This window comes from Eleutherodactylus coqui, chromosome 12 (assembly GCF_035609145.1).
Source record: "Eleutherodactylus coqui strain aEleCoq1 chromosome 12, aEleCoq1.hap1, whole genome shotgun sequence".
Classification (NCBI taxonomy): Eukaryota; Metazoa; Chordata; class Amphibia; order Anura; family Eleutherodactylidae; genus Eleutherodactylus; species Eleutherodactylus coqui.
Genome location: NC_089848.1, coordinates 104,462,941 through 104,480,627, shown reverse-complemented (window position 1 = coordinate 104,480,627; position 17,687 = coordinate 104,462,941). Strand labels below are relative to the sequence as shown.

General features: G+C 44.9%; 1 protein-coding gene across 2 annotated transcripts in view; it reads right to left on the bottom strand.

Annotated features, from left to right (window-relative positions):
* Positions 1–416: 416 nt before the first annotated feature.
* The window catches only part of WDR37 (WD repeat domain 37), a 142,545-nt gene continuing 125,274 nt past the window's right edge, over positions 417–17,687 (bottom strand). For both annotated transcript variants that reach the window (XM_066585147.1, XM_066585146.1), the window contains 3 exons: positions 7,007–7,141; positions 3,804–3,918; positions 417–1,032 (listed from right to left, as the gene is read on the bottom strand). In XM_066585147.1, coding sequence (XP_066441244.1) covers positions 901–1,032; positions 3,804–3,918; positions 7,007–7,141 — 382 coding nt within the window. In that variant the 3' untranslated portion in view covers positions 417–900. The remainder of the gene's footprint in view (positions 1,033–3,803; positions 3,919–7,006; positions 7,142–17,687) is intronic.

Genomic DNA, 17,687 nt, shown 5'->3' with positions numbered 1-17,687 from the left:
GGGAGGGCCGTATGGGACCCCCAAACATCAGTCGAGGCATTTAAAACGTTGATAGCCGCGATTGGCCGCGCGGCCGATTGCAGCTATTGCCCGCACTGCTATTGCCCTCCATACACGTCCTGCAATGGCAGGACGTAAAAACACTATGGGGCCGTCACTAAGGGGTTAAAGGAACAACCGAGTTCAGTATTCGTCACACATACAACTCTGGCTCAACACCTTTCTTTTTTGTTGCTTAGGTTGTAACATACAGCATTTAAAGTACAGCGAATAAAAATATACTTCTAGTAAAAAGAAAAAAAATATATATAAAATGCTGAAGCCGGACTCAAAAAAAAGAGTAATACCAAGACAGCGATTGCTTTAGGATGCATTCATTATATAATGCTGTGCTATGTCATGGGTGCCACATACACTCCATTTCATAGTTTATTTCCGTAATAGTTTTTAATTTACTTTTATGTCTATTTCTTTACAGGAGGCAGCTCCGCCTATGTATGAATGCAGCAGACTATTACATTCTTCACAACAATTACATGAGATTCACATTTATATCACAGTAATGTAATGCCCTACTGCACATCTACATCTGATAGTGAGAAGTAATAAGCACTATAATGTGCTCCGGGTGAAAAATAAAAAGAGCACGCTTTTCTGGTGAAGGAATCCCAAGAGAAAGATTTCATCATTAAAACCCAGGGAGAAGGACCCTCCCCTTGCATGGTTTTCCCTAGATGCATCATGCACAATGAGGGAATGAGAACACGTTTACAAAGCACTCTTTTTTTTTGGATCTCACAATGACGGGCAGGCCGGTAGACGCCTGCGCTGATGGAAAATGTCCATGGTAAAAATGCAAAAATTCAACCAATACATATACATATTTACGTCGTCTTAGGTTTATTTTTCTTGCAGCAAGGCAGGGATGTTTATGTTCCATCCTATGGCCTGACGATCGAAGCCGCAAGTGAAGAGATTGCACGTCGGGTGTTCTTCACTCCAAGCTGAGCAGCAGACCATTCTACGGTGGCCCTGAAAAGTCAAACAAGCAGGATCAGTAATAATGTACGATGTGAAGAAGCGTTTAGCGTCTTCACTAAAGATGTGGCCGTACTTGCCGTAACTGCATGTGGATTACCTATAATTGTCGGGCTGCACGTGGACTTGCTATTGTTTCAACTGGCAACGTTGGATGCAGCTCGGCAGTTAGCGGTAATCTGCATAGATTGATCATTCATAGGCACACCAACAGTATAGGATGGGACAACAGGAAGAAAGGGCAAGTGGATGGTTTTTTCCAAAGCTTTATTGAGTCGCCCGCATTACAGCATATGCTGGAAGTGGCACCCATTTACTTCTATGCACCTCTGGGCGCATTGCAACAAGCTGGCTGATTGTGCCTGCAGCTCTTCAACGGCGATGCTGCGGAGAGGGTTCAAACAATGATAAAAGAAGGCAGCATGAATGATGCAATACACATCCAAAAGATGTACTTTATTTCTCCATGACTCAAAGAAAGCAGCAACGTTTTGACTTCCACCAAGTCTTTGTCAAGCTGGAGGAAGTTGAAACGTTGCTGCATGGAGGAATAAAGTACATCTTTTGGATGTGTATTGCACCGTTCATGCTGCCTTCCTTTATTATTGTTAGCTCCCAATTGGATCAGCAATTCGGGCTCTGTTTGGGTCTGCATGGTTACCCACCTCACTGAATACAGTTCCCGGTTTGTGCTGCTGATAATATATTGGCTGCGGAGAGTGTTTGTGAGGTTTTCCTCGAGTTTATACAGGGTATACCTAAGCCGGTGAGTCGCGAGAGATGTGGCATGTTGCCTCATCTTGTTGGAAATGGCAATATATTCTATGGTTGTAAAACTGTTCAAACACGTCCGCAGTAGTCATAGTTGATTCAAAGAAAATTGGGCCCACTATTAGTGCTCCTGCACCGCGTACCGAACACATTTTCTGGTTGCACAGTATGGTTTTCAGAGTCACGTGGGGATTTTCAGTAGACCAGCACCTCGTATTCTGTGAATTTACATGACCTGATAAAAGAGACTGTGCTTTGTCCATCAAATTACAACAATGGGTCGAAAAGTTCCCTAGGGATCATAGTCAGCAACCGCGTACCGTAATCTACGCATTCAGCTGTCAAGTTCTTTCAGGTCCTGCACTCACATTTTTCGGTACGGTTTCAGGTTCAGAGATTTAGGCGACGGGTCATTCCTGTTGCAGCAACTTGCTGGACAGTCTCCAACATTACTTTTCTTTTTATTAAAAGGCAATAACGTGGGTAAATCAATAAAACTTTGGAGGAAAAAAAAATCCACTTGCTCATTCTTTTTTCGCAGTATTGTCAGAGGCGGGCTACTTCTCCATGGGCCCATCCTAAACCATGAATGAACTATCTTTTAAGCAAAGGGTGCACAGCCTGTGACCCAGGGGACACATGCAGCACCCAATGTCATTCGGTACAGCCCCCAACTATCAGCCCCTGCGTCTCGTGGCTGTTCACCTATATTTTCCACATGTAACCCAGTTCTTTTTTGGAATGTGAACTGGGGAGAAAAGGACCCCCCATTCTGCAAATAGATGCTAGAAGAACCAGCACCTTTGAGACATTTATGGGTATAAACATGGTTTATAAATAGAGATGAGCGAACGTGCTCGTTTAGAGCAATTACTCGTTCGAGCATCGCTTTTTTCGAGTAACTGCCTAATCGGGCGAAAAGATTCGGGGGCCCCGGTGGTGAGCAGGGGGTTGCGGTGGGGAGTGTGTGTGTGTATGGGGGGGGAGAGCCCTCCCCCCTGTTACCCCTCGCTCCACACCGCCGCCCCCCGAATTTTTTCGCCCGAGTAGGCAGTTACTCGAAAAAAAGCGATGCTCGATCGAGTAATTGTCCCAAACGAACACGTTCGCTCGTCTCAAGTATAACCCCAAGTCCCTAACACATCAGGGATATCAGCATATCCAGTTAGGAAGCAGAAGTTATTGGTAATCATCTTCACCTGCTTTGGTGCAGATGAAATTGACAACAGGAGCTCCGGAAAGGAACAGCAAGCCATCCCCATAAAGGTAATAGAGACAATTCATCTCTCTTTCCCGACTGATTCTTGTCTAGTTCTGTGTTTTACTAGTGTCCTTGTCACTGCTGGGATAGGAGGTGCTACCTGCAGCCCAATCAGGTTGTACAGGTAGTCCAGCTCCTCCAGGATGGCTCATCCATACGTGCCATCACTAGAAGGTTTGCTGCGTACACCAGCACAGTCTGAAGAACATGCAGTAGATACCAGGCCCTGGGCCACTACATGCGGAAATGTGAACAGAAGAGTATCAACTTGACAGAGGAACAGGAGGAGCACCGCCGGAGCCCTACAAAATGACCTCCAGCGGGCTACTGCTCTGCATGTTTCTGACCAAACTATCAGAAACAGACTCCATAAGGGACCGCCAACAACACAGCACCAGGCTGCTAGATTGGTATTTGGCAGAGAACAGAATCATCATGTCCACCAATGGTGCCTCGTTCGCTTTCCAGATGAGAGCAGACTCACAATAAACCCATGTGATAGACATAAAAGAGCTTGAAGACACCATTCAGCCATCAAGATCTAATCTGTGATTTAACGGTTCCTTTCATTTTTTTTACTTTTAAGCAGTGTATTTTCATCATTCCATAGATGTCTTGGGTAGTTATTACCCATTTAGGTTTTGTTACAGGCCTTGTGATTGGTTCAATCTCACAAATAGGTCCTCAGACCAGAAAAAGTTGTGAATCTGTGCATTAGGTAAACCCTACCCACCTGTCGATTGCTGCGCGGAAGACGGGCTAATCTCACTCCAGACATGTCAAATAACCGAACCTGCCGATTGTCATGTGGAAGGGCAATGATCCTCTGGCCGACAGACACGCTAATCCTAAGAAAGAAAAAAAATAAAGGGCATTATACATACAGTCCACAAGAAATCCTGAATGTTGATATGACAGTATAAAATACATAGGGGCAATGAGGTAACAAGATAGAAGAAGTAGGAGGAGGAGGAGGAAAGAGGAGAAAAGAGGAGGAGGGAGGAGGAGGAGGAGGGAGGAGGAGGAAAGAGGAGGAGGAGGAGGAAAGAGGAGGGAGGAGGAGGAAAGAGGAGGAGGAGGAAAGAGGAGGAGGAGGAGGAGGAAAGAGGAGGAGGAGGAGGAGGAGGAGGAGGAGGAAAGAGGAGGAGGAGGAGGAGGAGGAGGAGGAGGAGGAAGAAGAGGGAGGAGAGGAAGAACGAAAGAAAGAAGAGGGAAGAGAAGGAGAAAGAAGAAAGAAGAGGGAAGAGAAAGAAAGAAGAGGGAAGAGGAGGAGGAGGAAAGAAGAGGGAAGAGGAGGAGGAGGAAAGAAGAGGGAAGAGGAGGAGGAGGAAAGAAGAGGAGGAAGAAGAAGAAAGAAAAAGGACGGAGGAGGAGGAAGAAGAAGAAAAAGGAGGGAGGAGGAGGAAGAAGAAAAAGGAGGGAGGAGGAATTCGCCGAGCAATTAGTGCTGTTAATTTTGGCACACAATGCACATATTAGAACAGGTACTGTCATTGGGGGTGGTCACCAGCATAAGTTCAAAATGCCACAGTCAATCCAGAGACAGAAAAGAGGGCGGCTCAAGTTATTGAGATGAACAGCAAGTCCTCCTGAGATGTAAGGCACAGAGAGGGCCACAACACATGACCCAGTGTCTGAACTGGAAGTGGAGATTCCGACACTGCAGATCTATTTTGGCTCCCTGGACAATTACCCTTAGACTGCGTAAGGCTGGAGCTCAGTCTAACGGGCAAGAAAGAAAGTTCCAAAGGTCAGAAACCGCTTGAGAGGAGTTACAAAAACGTAAGGGGAAAGGGCAGGTCAAAAGAGGAGAAGAGAGGTTGGTTAGAGGGTCTTTATTAAGAAGGCCTGACATATTGTGAGCACAGGATTACAGTGATTAACTGCAGAACAGAATTGCCTGAACCCAGTAATTTTCCATTTTTTTGATGCGATTATCCTTTACTAATTACTCCATACTTAGAGGTAAGAACAATCGGAAAGTCGTTTTCTTCTCATGAACATTATTCCAACAAACAAATGAAAAGATTCTAGCAACATGAGCAGTCATCTCCGGCTCTGGTGATAAATGGAAGACCTGGTAATGGCAGCCGCAGCACATTACGTTAATGTCTCAGCTCATTCGCTTGTCCTATTTCACACTTGTGAATTCTTGGCTGGGAAGAGAATGAAGTGTATTCAAATTTTATTTATATAAAGCCGCAGACTGAATCCATGTTGCTTTCTCTTGCAGCACTGAAAAGTGATTACAGTTTGTCTGGAACCAATGAACTGAGTATTGATGATTACAGAACAATATCGTAATGTATTCCTACGGAGCGGGATAAAGACTGCTCTAAAATGGCGCACCCAATGGCAAGAAGTGTAGACAATCCCTTGGAGTAAAAATGTCCCAAATAATGATTAAAACAGTGTTCCCCACCCCAAATATATTGCTAGTAAATGCACTGGATGGACAGTACCAGAGACCCCGTTTTGGGTCTTCAGAACCGCAGCAAATCGTCATGGTGTAGATTCTGCAGTAATTTCGGCCCCCGCGGACAGGAAACCTCTTACAGTCATCGCAAATTAGATGGAGGTCTGACATGTTCTGACCAGCTGATAGGAAGGGGTTCATGCCGCTTGTGCCAAATTCTGACCTCCCATCAGCACGGGGCAGCAGAGATCTGGATCCATATGACCAGTCAGCTTAAAAACTATCACAGTCAGCCTACTAGATAGGGCTGACTGGCAGAGATTCGGAGGCGGCTCCTGCTCCCAGTCGGCAGCTCCAGTTGCGGAGCTTCGCCTCGGGATATCGTATCGCCCCCTTCCCCTCCCTGTAAAGGTCACAGAGCATGCCCACAACACTCATATAGAAGTCAATGAGTCCTCAGGTCCATTTTGTCTATGAGGCTACTGTAAAGCATATATCTTAATACTGTTAACTGCAGCTCAGGCAAGATGGCCACCTCTGTAGTCATGTACAGAAAATGGAATAAAAATAACTAAATATATACATACATTATATATATATATATATATATATATATATATATATATATATATATATATATATATATATATATATATATATATATATATATATAAAAATCAGAAAATAAAAAAACTGATGAAAAAAAAATGGAAAAAGGTCTCATTATCCGATTTTAATCACAGAAAATGTCCGTTACTTACTGACTGAGGAGTTCATATAGATGCATCCTCCTCTCACCATGCAGGTAGCTGACTACCAAATGCACTACAACGCAAGGAACCGTGAAGTGGTTAGTGGGCTCATGTATCTTGGCCAACATCCAACCAATGCCTTGCATTCATGATCTATCATTCACATGCAGTGTGGCATTGAGACTCCAGGGGGAGCCCAGGGTGGCAGTACCAATGTGGTTCACTGATGGATATGCAGGGCAACCTGCCGAATTATCATGGCGTCATTAATAGGTTGCTGGTCTGCATGGTGAACTACATATATCAGAATGGTCTGGCACCCTGTATCCACTATGTGTGGGAGTGTACGCCAAGCAGCCATCCCCCTCATTATCAGGAGGCAGTGTGAGTGGCTGTCTCATCGGTGTCCCACACAGGTGTTATTGGCTCCTCCATTTGGTAGTCAGCTACCTGCATGCTGAGAGGAGGATGCATCTATATGCGCTCCTCAGTCAGTAAGTAACGGCCATTTTCTGTGATCGTTTTTAATTCTTGATTTCCCCTTCTGTGATGCATTATCTGATTTTAATTGCCAAAAATCTAGGTAATCCGTTTACCCTTAAGGCAGTGCAGTCTGGTGTTGCTGTGCATTACCATGAGCATGTTCCTTTTTTTCGGTACTCAGTACTTACTACCCCCCTACTGTATTCCCTAATTGTCATGCGGACCATGGTACAGAGTCATGCAACAGTTACTCATCAATGTAAAAGGTCCCAATTAGCTTCCTACCTGTTAACAGCAGAGTCTGTGCGAATGGTGGCAATGGGTGATCTCATATTCTTCAGATCCCAGACCTTCACAGTGCGATCATCACTTCCCGACACGACATTGTCCCCCACCGTGAACACAGCAGAAGTCACAGTGCTGAAAGGATATATACATTGTTAATTAAACCTTATTAGCAGTGAGGTCTGTGCGCCTCCGCACCTTACACTACACCGTCACACAAAAAGCAAACTTAATTAGACTCATAGTGGGAAACCGGACAGCTGGCGAGATCTCCAACCTGCAGCGGCGACTAGAGGCTTTGGATAGACTGGATGGACAATCCTATATGTTCCTGGATGCCCGGTCTCGTCTGTAGATCGAGCACCATATGATGAGACATGCGGCGTTGCCCTGACGTGGCAATAAGACCCACCGGCCCGCCACCTCACTTTGTTCGTCAGGAGTCCCTGTGCCCACACCGCGGCGGAGTCTTCCCCACCATCCACTTGTGCTTTCTCTGTGATGCAGCAGGCCCCGCTTTCGCAACATACCACAGAGGTGGAGCCGCAGCGCAGTGCCATCATCGCACCGGTTGTGGGAGGAGCAGCCAGTAAATCGGGAGTCACTGAGTACATCAGAACAGTGGGGCACCTCCATAATATGGTAATTTAGCACACACACTGGTGGCAGCAGGCTTACTGAGGGGCACTTACCTACAAAGCAGCATAGAGGGTTTCTGTGTAATTTTTCCCCCTATATTTCCTTATAGGTATAGGTGTTTAATAACTAGGGGAAATTACCTACTGGGGGCATTCTGGAAATGGTGGTAGTGGGGGAATTACCTACCTAATGGAGGGAAATTACTTACCTACGGGGTAAATTCTGGGGTGGCAGGGAATTACCCACCTACTACTAGGGGCAACTGCTTAATTATGGGGCTACATAACCACACCCACCCAATCTACCTCCCTCTACCTGACTCTTACCATGCAGGGCACCAGGGGGGGGCATTATTTGGACACACCTCAGTGCTAAAGAGGTCTTACAGTTATACAGTCTTGCAAGTACAAATGGCTGAAGTGGCCCTCAGTGAAAATGAGTTTGACATCCCTGTGCTAGGAGTAACTATTACATGCTTGGTATGTAAATGGGAGCTGGTACAATGCCTCTACAGCGCCACCTATTAGAAGGTAGCATTCCTACTAGTCAATATCCACCCTTCTAACAGGCCTTGTAACAGGACTCGGAATATAAGTCAAACCAACGTAGTCTCGAAAGGGGAAGAAATCGTACACAGACTGCTGTACGGGGGTTCTTGCCTCTCAACAGCGCACAGGAGGGTTCTGGTTGACCGGGTGAGAGGCCTGTGATTTGGGTTGGGAATGGTATTGTTTCTCTTTGTGAAGAATGTCAAGTACCCCACTAGTCACTGATGAGGGGCAAGAACCTGTGTCGTCTGTAGTAGGGCGCCTTTTCCCTAATGGAGAAAATTCTGGTTTGGCTTATATCCTTAGTCACTTTGTAAGGCCTGTTAAAAGGCTGTACACTGACTTACAGGGAAGTCACCTACCGATAGGTGGCGCTGTGGAGGCATACAAGCTCTAATTTGCATACCAAGTTTCCCAAAGGAGCACTGCATGGCCTATAAGTCTCCTTACACCTACTCGGCACTCTCCACAAGGGAAAACCATTCCAATCCAGACCAGTTTGTTACACATTCAAAAGAAATAGCACGGTGATCTGCTGACATTCATACTTATGGCTTATCTAACCCTTGGACTTGCCAGGTTCACCAGATCAGGAGCTGCTCTTACCAAGTGCTATTCAATTCTAGCACAGCAGAGGGCATTACAACGGCCCCACCCACAGCTATCCATATACCAAAACCCGTCTTATGGACAGGGATTCTCATTTTGAGATAACCCCCTTAAAATATATATTGCAGACCCCAGTTCTTAGAGTTATAGATGCTTTACTAGTGGACCGCTCATGAATAACATTCCTTGTATGCAATGTTTGACAAAACAGGCTAAAAATTGATATTGGACTTTTTCATCAATTTACATATTCACTGAATGGCGCCTTTATTAGAGACCCCATTTAGGAGTGCGTTAGACGTCCTTTGGCCTTTAGAACCGCAGCAATTCATTGTGGCGTCCATCCACAGGAATAAGAGGACCGGGGTGTGCCAAGGAAACCTTCCCCACACCATTACTTCAACTTCACCAGCCTGACAGGAAGGGGTCAGCGCTTCATGCCACGTGTGCCAAATTCTGACCTCCCAGCAGCACGGTGCACCAGAAATCTGGATCCATCCGACCGGGAGATGTTTTTCCGATGTTCAGTGATACAGTTTCTGCACTGTTTTGCCCACTGGAGTCTCGCTTTGCTGTTTCTTTAGCAATGGCTTTGGGGCTGATCATCTCCTATTACAGCCCATCCGTATTAAGTAACGATGACTTATGTGTTCAGACATGCTTGTTGGAGCCCCAGCATTGTATTTGGCTGCGCTTCATTGATTCCTGACATCCTCCTCTGACTCCTTCTGTCCACAGGAGCCCCTTTTGCTGGATGTTTTCCTCGATCACACCATTCTCTGTAATCTCTCCGCACTGTTACGCAAGAAACCAACAAGGTTGGCAGTGACATCTTTGGCCCGGCTAGTCTAGCTCCGATGACCGGACCTCGTTGTAATCACTCAGATCGCTGGACTTTCCCATCTCATGTGGATTCACACTGAAACTGATCCACGGAAAACATGTCAGGCGATTTTATGCTGTTCTGGCGTCACGGCTCTAATTTCCATACAGGGAAGCTGCAATGGTGAAAGGCCTGGGGCTCCAATATAGTGGCCAGCAGGTATAGAATATTCTGTATAACGAGACTGACAATTCTCGGTGGCTTCTGGGGACAAGGTTAAAGAAAAACCCAGGTTTAGGTGTTCAGCTTGCAGAAAGCAGAAATGTGCATATGGTTTATGATGAAATTTAGCCTACTTAGAACGGGTAGTGGGAAAAAAAACTTGCACATTTTCTGTATGAAAACCATCACATTAATTCAGGTTTGTCAGCTTATCCTTCCAGTGCGGTTGATTTCCTGACACGCGCCTTAGCAGGGGTCATGCACATCTATTTCTGCGAATTTTGTAATTTTAATTTAAAATGTCAGTTGCTTCTGTCATTTCTCGGCTACTGCGGGAATTTGATTTCATGTTCCATTCAGTCTGCTGATTAGAGATTAGCACTATCCAGGTCACAAAGGCCCAATTTACGCAAGCCCTCTTAATTTAAATTGACATCAAATTAGGTTCTAATTAGGACCTGACCAGACTGCATTAATGAGACAAAGTTGCTTAATGTAATTTCAGAGTGCGCCAACATTCCACGTAAAAAGCGATGACACCTAAAGTCTTCCCATCTCCCTTTAACCCTATCTGTGTATACATTAGAGAGGATTTGTCTGGCCGGCCGTTAAAAATAGCTGCTGTAATTATCTTATCTTTCTTTACTCCTGCCGTGGCGAGGTTTCAATATAGGCAAATGCTGCGGAATCTGTCACCCGCTTTACAGCGGCGTACCCGAGCCAATGACAGTAGGGAAAAGATAACAAAAAGAGAGAATGAATGCAGAATTCTATTTCGCTAAATATTTTTATGACTTTCCTTCTAAACCATGAAATGGGGAAAAAAAGGCAAAAAGATGAAACACTAACATTTACCACGAGATCCTCCGATTCACTGATAGTATTAGATTTGTAATTGCACTTCAAAAAAGGTAAAACAAAAAATAAGTCCTCTTTGTTCTCCTTAGGCTCAGAATACAAGGTCCAACACCGTAGATACCCCACCGCCTGCAATAGCCAATGACCCCAAACCTACCGCCTGCAATAGCCAATGACCCCAAACCTACCGCCTGCAATAGCCAATGACCCCCAAACCTACCGCCTGCAATAGCCAATGACCCCCAACCTACCGCCTGCAATAGCCAATGACCCCCAACCTACCGCCTGCAATAGCCAATGACCCCCAACCTACCCCCTGCAAGAGCCAATGACCCCAAATCTATCATTTTTAGATTCTAATCTCAGGAGCGGAGAGAAGGAGGGGGGAGATCAGATACTCCACTTACTAACATCCACTATCCTTCCAAAAGTAAATCGGACAGCTGAGCAAGAATCAAAAGTAGTATGTTTCCACATGTAATATTCATACGGCTCCTTTGGTCCTACTGACATCGGATATTCTCCGTGGCATACTTTCTAATGGCCGATACACTTCAGCTGGTATTTGCATCTATTCATCCTGCAAACATCTGGTGAATTCTCGCAAAATGCATTGGCCGGTCAACAATGGTACAAGGAGTGTCAGCATTGGTCAGTAGAGTAATGGAAAAACTGACTGAATCACACTACTCCATCTTCACATCAGATGGACATATGTGGGTATGGACAATCACGTGGAACGTCTTCTGCCTGAGTGTGTTGTGTCAATTAAGTATGGTGGAGGTTCCGTTGTGGTCTGGAGATGTTTTATGTGGCATGGTGTTGGTCCATTGGCTGTAGGGGCAAGAACCATGAACATGGAGGTTCATCTTGACATTCTAGACAATGTGCTGCTGACAATGTTGCAGTACTCTGGGAATGGTCGGCCATACTTCCAACAAGGCAACGCGCCACGTCACACATCCAACACGGTTGAGGATATGGATGTTCAATGAGTCCCGACCTGAACCTACTGAACATCTTTGGGCAAACTAACATTGAGTCAGGAAACATGAGCAGTATCTATTTTCTATGAGAGAACGCACCAGATCTTTGCAGGATGAATGGAGGGAAACCCCAGCTGAAGTGTATCAGACATTAGTAGAAAAGAGTGTCCTCGATGCCATCAGCACCAAGGAGCCCCAGCATAATGTTATTTAGGTGTCTTTACGCTACTAATATATGCTATTCTATTTCAAGATGAGTGATTAGAACTATGGATTTGAAGCTAGAATAAAGAGCAGTCATTGAATTTCTGGCAAAAGAGGGGTGTGCACCTAAGGAAGTCCATAAATGAAGGTTTAAGGGGACACAGTCCTATTACAAGAAGAGGAGGCAAGTGGAGGTCTGCCAAGAGCTCCTGGATTACTTTGAAGCTGAGGAGCAGAACCTCTTCAAAATGTGGTACTGGGACGAGATTGTGTGACCCGGAGATCAACATTCACTATGAGGAATGGCGCCATAATGGTTCTCCCCATCTCCCCCAAAAATTCAAGTCTGTCTGAACTACACAAAAGCAAAATCCACAATTTTTTCAAACTAGATTTCATACCTGGGGTTCAACGATGGCGTAAATATATTGCATGTAATGACCATCTTGAACAGTAATCTCAGGAGACTTCATGCTATAATCTGTCACTACTGCTTTGATCTATCCATTAATAAAGTTGTGGTGACGGAGGTATTACTTTTTGATTAACTATTGATCATTTCCTTCTTTAGAACCTGGAATAACGGCATGAAAAGATCTTGGAATATTGGGCTTTCACCAGCGCTGAACCTCTTATTATTGGGCTTCAGCTCCAATCCATCTAAAGGATCAGATAACAGAATATCTAGAAGGGTGCAGAGAAGGTAAACAGAGGAATGTAGTGGCCAGAAGACCCTAATGAATGGGTTCCATCTCTTCATACCAATACTTATAACTCCTGGTATTTGGGGGATTTATTGGTTACTTCACTCTTAAAATGTGACGCAAGTGCAAACTATTCTCGTTTCCCCTAAAATCTACAAGCTCGCTCTCCCCAATGCAGCCAGAATATGTTGGCTGATGGCCTTAAGACTGTGCGGAAACCACTTCACTGGGTGCTGATCCATATCTGTTCCAATGTGTCCCATATTGTTAATTAGCTGGTGATGATCTCAATCCAATCAAGCATCTGTGGGATGAGATGGAAGTAAGCCATTCATCAGCATGTACTGTAGATGCGGCGTCTGGGGAGGCTGAAGCACCCGGCTGAACTCCCTCGCCTGTGACCGCTCCAGCCTTCCCTTTGCATCAAATACAACATTATGTAACCGAAAGAGAAAATTACAAAAAGAGAATGGACACTAAGGCCTACGTATGGCTCATCCTGAGGAAGGGCATGTTACATGTTACCCTGAAACACGTTAAGCTTCTTGTACACTAAGGCCTACGTATGGCTCCTTCCTGAGGAAGGGCATGTGTTACACGTTACCCTGAAACACGTTAAGCTTCTTGTACATTAAGGCTTACGTATGGCTCACTCCTGAGGAAGGGCATGTGTTACACATGACCCTGAAACACATTAAGCTTCTTGTACACTAAGGCCTACATATTGCTCACTCCTGAGGAAGGGCATGTGTTACACGTTACCCTGAAACACATTAAGCTTCTTGTACACTAAGGCCTACATATTGCTCACTCCTGAGGAAGGGCATGTGTTACACGTTACCCTGAAACACGTTAAGCTTCTTGACACTAAGGCCTACGTGTGGCTTACACCTGAGGAAGGGCATGTGTTACACGTTACCCTGAAACACATTAAGCTTCTTGTACACTAAGGCCTACGTGTGGCTTATACCTGAGGAAGGGCATGTGTTACACGTTACCCTGAAACACATTAAGCTTCTTGTACACTAAGGCCTACATATTGCTCACTCCTGAGGAAGGGCATGCGTTACACGTTACCCTGAAACACGTTAAGCTTCTTGTACACTAAGGCCTACGTGTGGCTTACACCTGAGGAAGGGCATGTGTTACACGTTACCCTGAAACACATTAAGCTTCTTGTACACTAAGGCCTACATATTGCTCACTCCTGAGGAAGGGCATGTGTTACACGTTACCCTGAAACATGTTAAGCTTCTTGTACACTAAGGCCTACGTGTGGCTCACTCCTGAGGAAGGGCATGTGTTACACGTTACCCTGAAACACATTAAGCTTCTTGTACACTAAGGCCTACATATTGCTCATTCCTGAGGAAGGGCATGTGTTACACGTTACCCTGAAACGTGTTAAGCTTCTTGTACACTAAGGCCTACGTGTGGCTTACACCTGAGGAAGGGCATTTGTTACACGTTACCCTGAAACACGTTAAGCTTCTTGTACACTAAGGCCTACATATTGCTCACTCCTGAGGAAGGGCATGTGTTACACGTTACCCTGAAACACATTAAGCTTCTTGTACACTAAGGCCTACATATTGCTCACTCCTGAGGAAGGGCATGTGTTACACGTTACCCTGAAACACGTTAAGCTTCTTGTACACTAAGGCCTTTATATTGCTCACTCCTGAGGAAGGGCATTTGTTACACGTTACCCTGAAACACATTAAGCTTCTTGTACACTAAGGCCTACATATTGCTCACTCCTGAGGAAGGGCATGTGTTACACGTTACCCTGAAACACGTTAAGCTTCTTGTACACTAAGGCCTACATATTGCTCACTCCTGAGGAAGGGCATGTGTTACATGTTACCCTGAAACACATTAAGCTTCTTGTACACTAAGGCCTACATATTGCTCACTCCTGAGGAAGGGCATGTGTTACACGTTACCCTGAAACACATTAAGCTTCTTGTACACTAAGGCCTACATATTGCTCACTCCTGAGGAAGGGCATGTGTTACATGTTACCCTGAAACACATTAAGCTTCTTGTACACTAAGGCCTACATATTGCTCACTCCTGAGGAAGGGCATGTGTTACACGTTACCCTGAAACACGTTAAGCTTCTTGTACACTAAGGCCTACATATTGCTCACTCCTGAGGAAGGGCATGTGTTACACGTTACCCTGAAACACATTAAGCTTCTTGTACACTAAGGCCTACATATTGCTCACTCCTGAGGAAGGGCATGTGTTACACGTTACCCTGAAACACATTAAGCTTCTTGTACACTAAGGCCTACATATTGCTCACTCCTGAGGAAGGGCATGTGTTACACGTTACCCTGAAACGGTTAAGCTTCTTGTACACTAAGGCCTACGTGTGGCTTACACCTGAGGAAGGGCATGTGTTACACGTTACCCTGAAACACATTGTTGTAAATCCAATAAAGGTTTTCTCCTGACGAAAGGGATTTTTGCACGTTCCCCAAAACGCGCTGAGGTTGCAATACCTAATAAAGGTCCGACATGGATTTATAAAGACTTGTGCCATTCATCATTGCATGAGCCTTCCTGGACATCATGGGGCTAGCCAGGGGTGTGAGAATATTGTTCTTCTGATCCCTCCCTCCAACTAATAGTCTTGCCACCATTTATATCACAGACATGTATTGGATAGCAGTACAAATGGTGTGTCCTCAAGTGCCTTCTCCAGATTTTCTTCTTTCCCCTTGAGCAGGGTACGACTGTTCTTTGAGTCGTGGGTTCTTTCCCATCTGAAGGGGTGAAGTCCATCGTGAAGATCCACAAGATGAATCGCCATGCCGGTCTTCTCTGTACATACGCAGAGCAGGTTCTGTAATAGTAACTAAAACTGTGCGACATATATTTGTATAATTGTTATTTTCCTCCGAAGGCTCCTCTGGCAGCTCCACGCTGGAAACATACGAGAGCGCATTGCTTTCAGTGAAAAAATCCTACTCCGTGAATAATGAGAATGCAAATCAGAGTAATTAATGAGAAAATTAAGAGCCCTGCATGTATTATATTGGCAATTTTGTGCCTCTATTTCTGCATTTCTTCCATTCTTGCTGTACCAATTCTACTGCCTCGATGTATTCTGCTATGAAAAGGTTACAGCTTCCACTTAAAGGCAATGTGCCATCACAAAAGCATTCTATAAATCACACTGTGGTGTTAAACAGATTTTTAAGTACACTTTTTGGTCACGATGTTTTTTTTTTGTAATCCTAAAATCCTGCATTTTTCCCCACTGAGCACAGAGCCTAAATACTAATCTGTCACTCCATGATCTGTAAAGAAAGCTTTGTAGCCGTCATCTCACTAACATCACAGGCAGGATTACGCTGAAAGGTGACACCTATATGTAGATAGCACAGAATCCACCATGGGTGGTCATAGCTCACCTCCTCCCCTTCCCTGCATACTGACCACTAAGCCCAATAACATGCTGATCCTTTTTGTTCTATAGATAAAACTTCACAGCCGTCATCTCATCATAATCACAGGCAGGATTACACTGAGAGGTGACACCTATATGTAGATAGCACAGAATCCACCATTCACAATGGGTGGTCATAGCGCACCTCCTCCCTCTCCCTGCACACTGACCACTAAGCCTAATAACATGCTGATCCTTCCTGTTCTATAGATAAAACTTCTTAGCCGTCATCTCATCATAATCACAGGAAGGATTACATGAAGAGACAGAGGGTTGGAGCGCGTCGACATCCACAGAAGATCTGTGCTTAGTTCTCCAAGATGTTTGGAACAACCTCCCTGATGAGTTCCTTCAAAAACTGTGTGCAAGTGTCCCTAGAAGAATTTATGCCGTTTTGAAGGCAAAAGGCGGTCACAGCAAGTATTGATTTAGGTTTTTATTTTGTTCACCGACTGCACTTTGTTAAAAGACAAAAACTATTAAAGGGGTTGACCAGCTGTAAACTATTGATGACCTATCTTCAGGTTAGGACATCAGTAGTATATCAGTGAGAGTTAGCCGCCCACCAATCAGCTGTTCAGTAGGCTGGTGCACTCGTGAACAGAGTCGATTTCTACAGGAAGCAGACAGCTCTGTTTCCACTGCAGTGGTCAGGCGTGGTATTACAGACCATTCACATTAATAGGAACTTCGCCTGTAATATCACTTCTGGTTACTACAGTAGTACCAGAGCTCTCTACTTCCTTCAGAAATCAGCTCAATGCACAAGAGCAATGGGCCCGGCAAACCTCTGATTAGCGGGGATCTTAGGTGGCAGACCTCCTCCTATCTACTATTGCTGGGCTATCTTGTGGATGGACCATTGAAAGTTAACAACGGGACAACCCATTTAACACTTCAATCTTTGAAAGCACTTACTTTGCAGCATTTTTTCCACACTTGCCTAAAACCTTTGTACAGTATTATACGTCTTCTGCACTGAACGTAGAAAGGCCTTCGTTACCGCTGAAGTTAACGTCACTTATCAAAAGTAACATACAAGCGGTTCCTTTTTTTTTTTTTTTAACTTCTTGTAGGGTGGGACACAGATTTTTGTTTCTTTGTCTACTTTTTGCGAACTTTCCCATACTTTTGGTTCAGCTTCCATTCAGAGATCACTTTAGGTTAAGACAGAGGTTAAAACGACTCCCAACTAAATTAGTCATTAAAGAAGGCATCAATGGCAGACCGGTGGACCATATCTTAATGGAATGCTATAAGGCATTAGGCTTTTAATAACTCACAGGTATGACAGGTACTGCAGAGCATTCGGGAGAACAGGCTGTGCCAAGAGTATAGGCTTGAGACTCTTTAAGCAGTAGGTCTCATGGGGCGTTTGGTGCGATGCTACTATCCTCCGGAAAAGGGAAAAAAAGAAGAGATTCAGACTCTGCCAAACCCCAGCAAAACTCATTTATCTTGTCGTAGGGAGCAGCCGAGCATGTACTTCCAGCTGACAGCGTGGCACTTTCTCACCACACACCACTGCCCGAACTGGAACATTCTGCTCCCTCCGTGGGTCTCAATCAACGGAAATACTGTGATGCTAGCACTCCTCATTAGGACTAACAGCTGTCTCCCCAGTCACA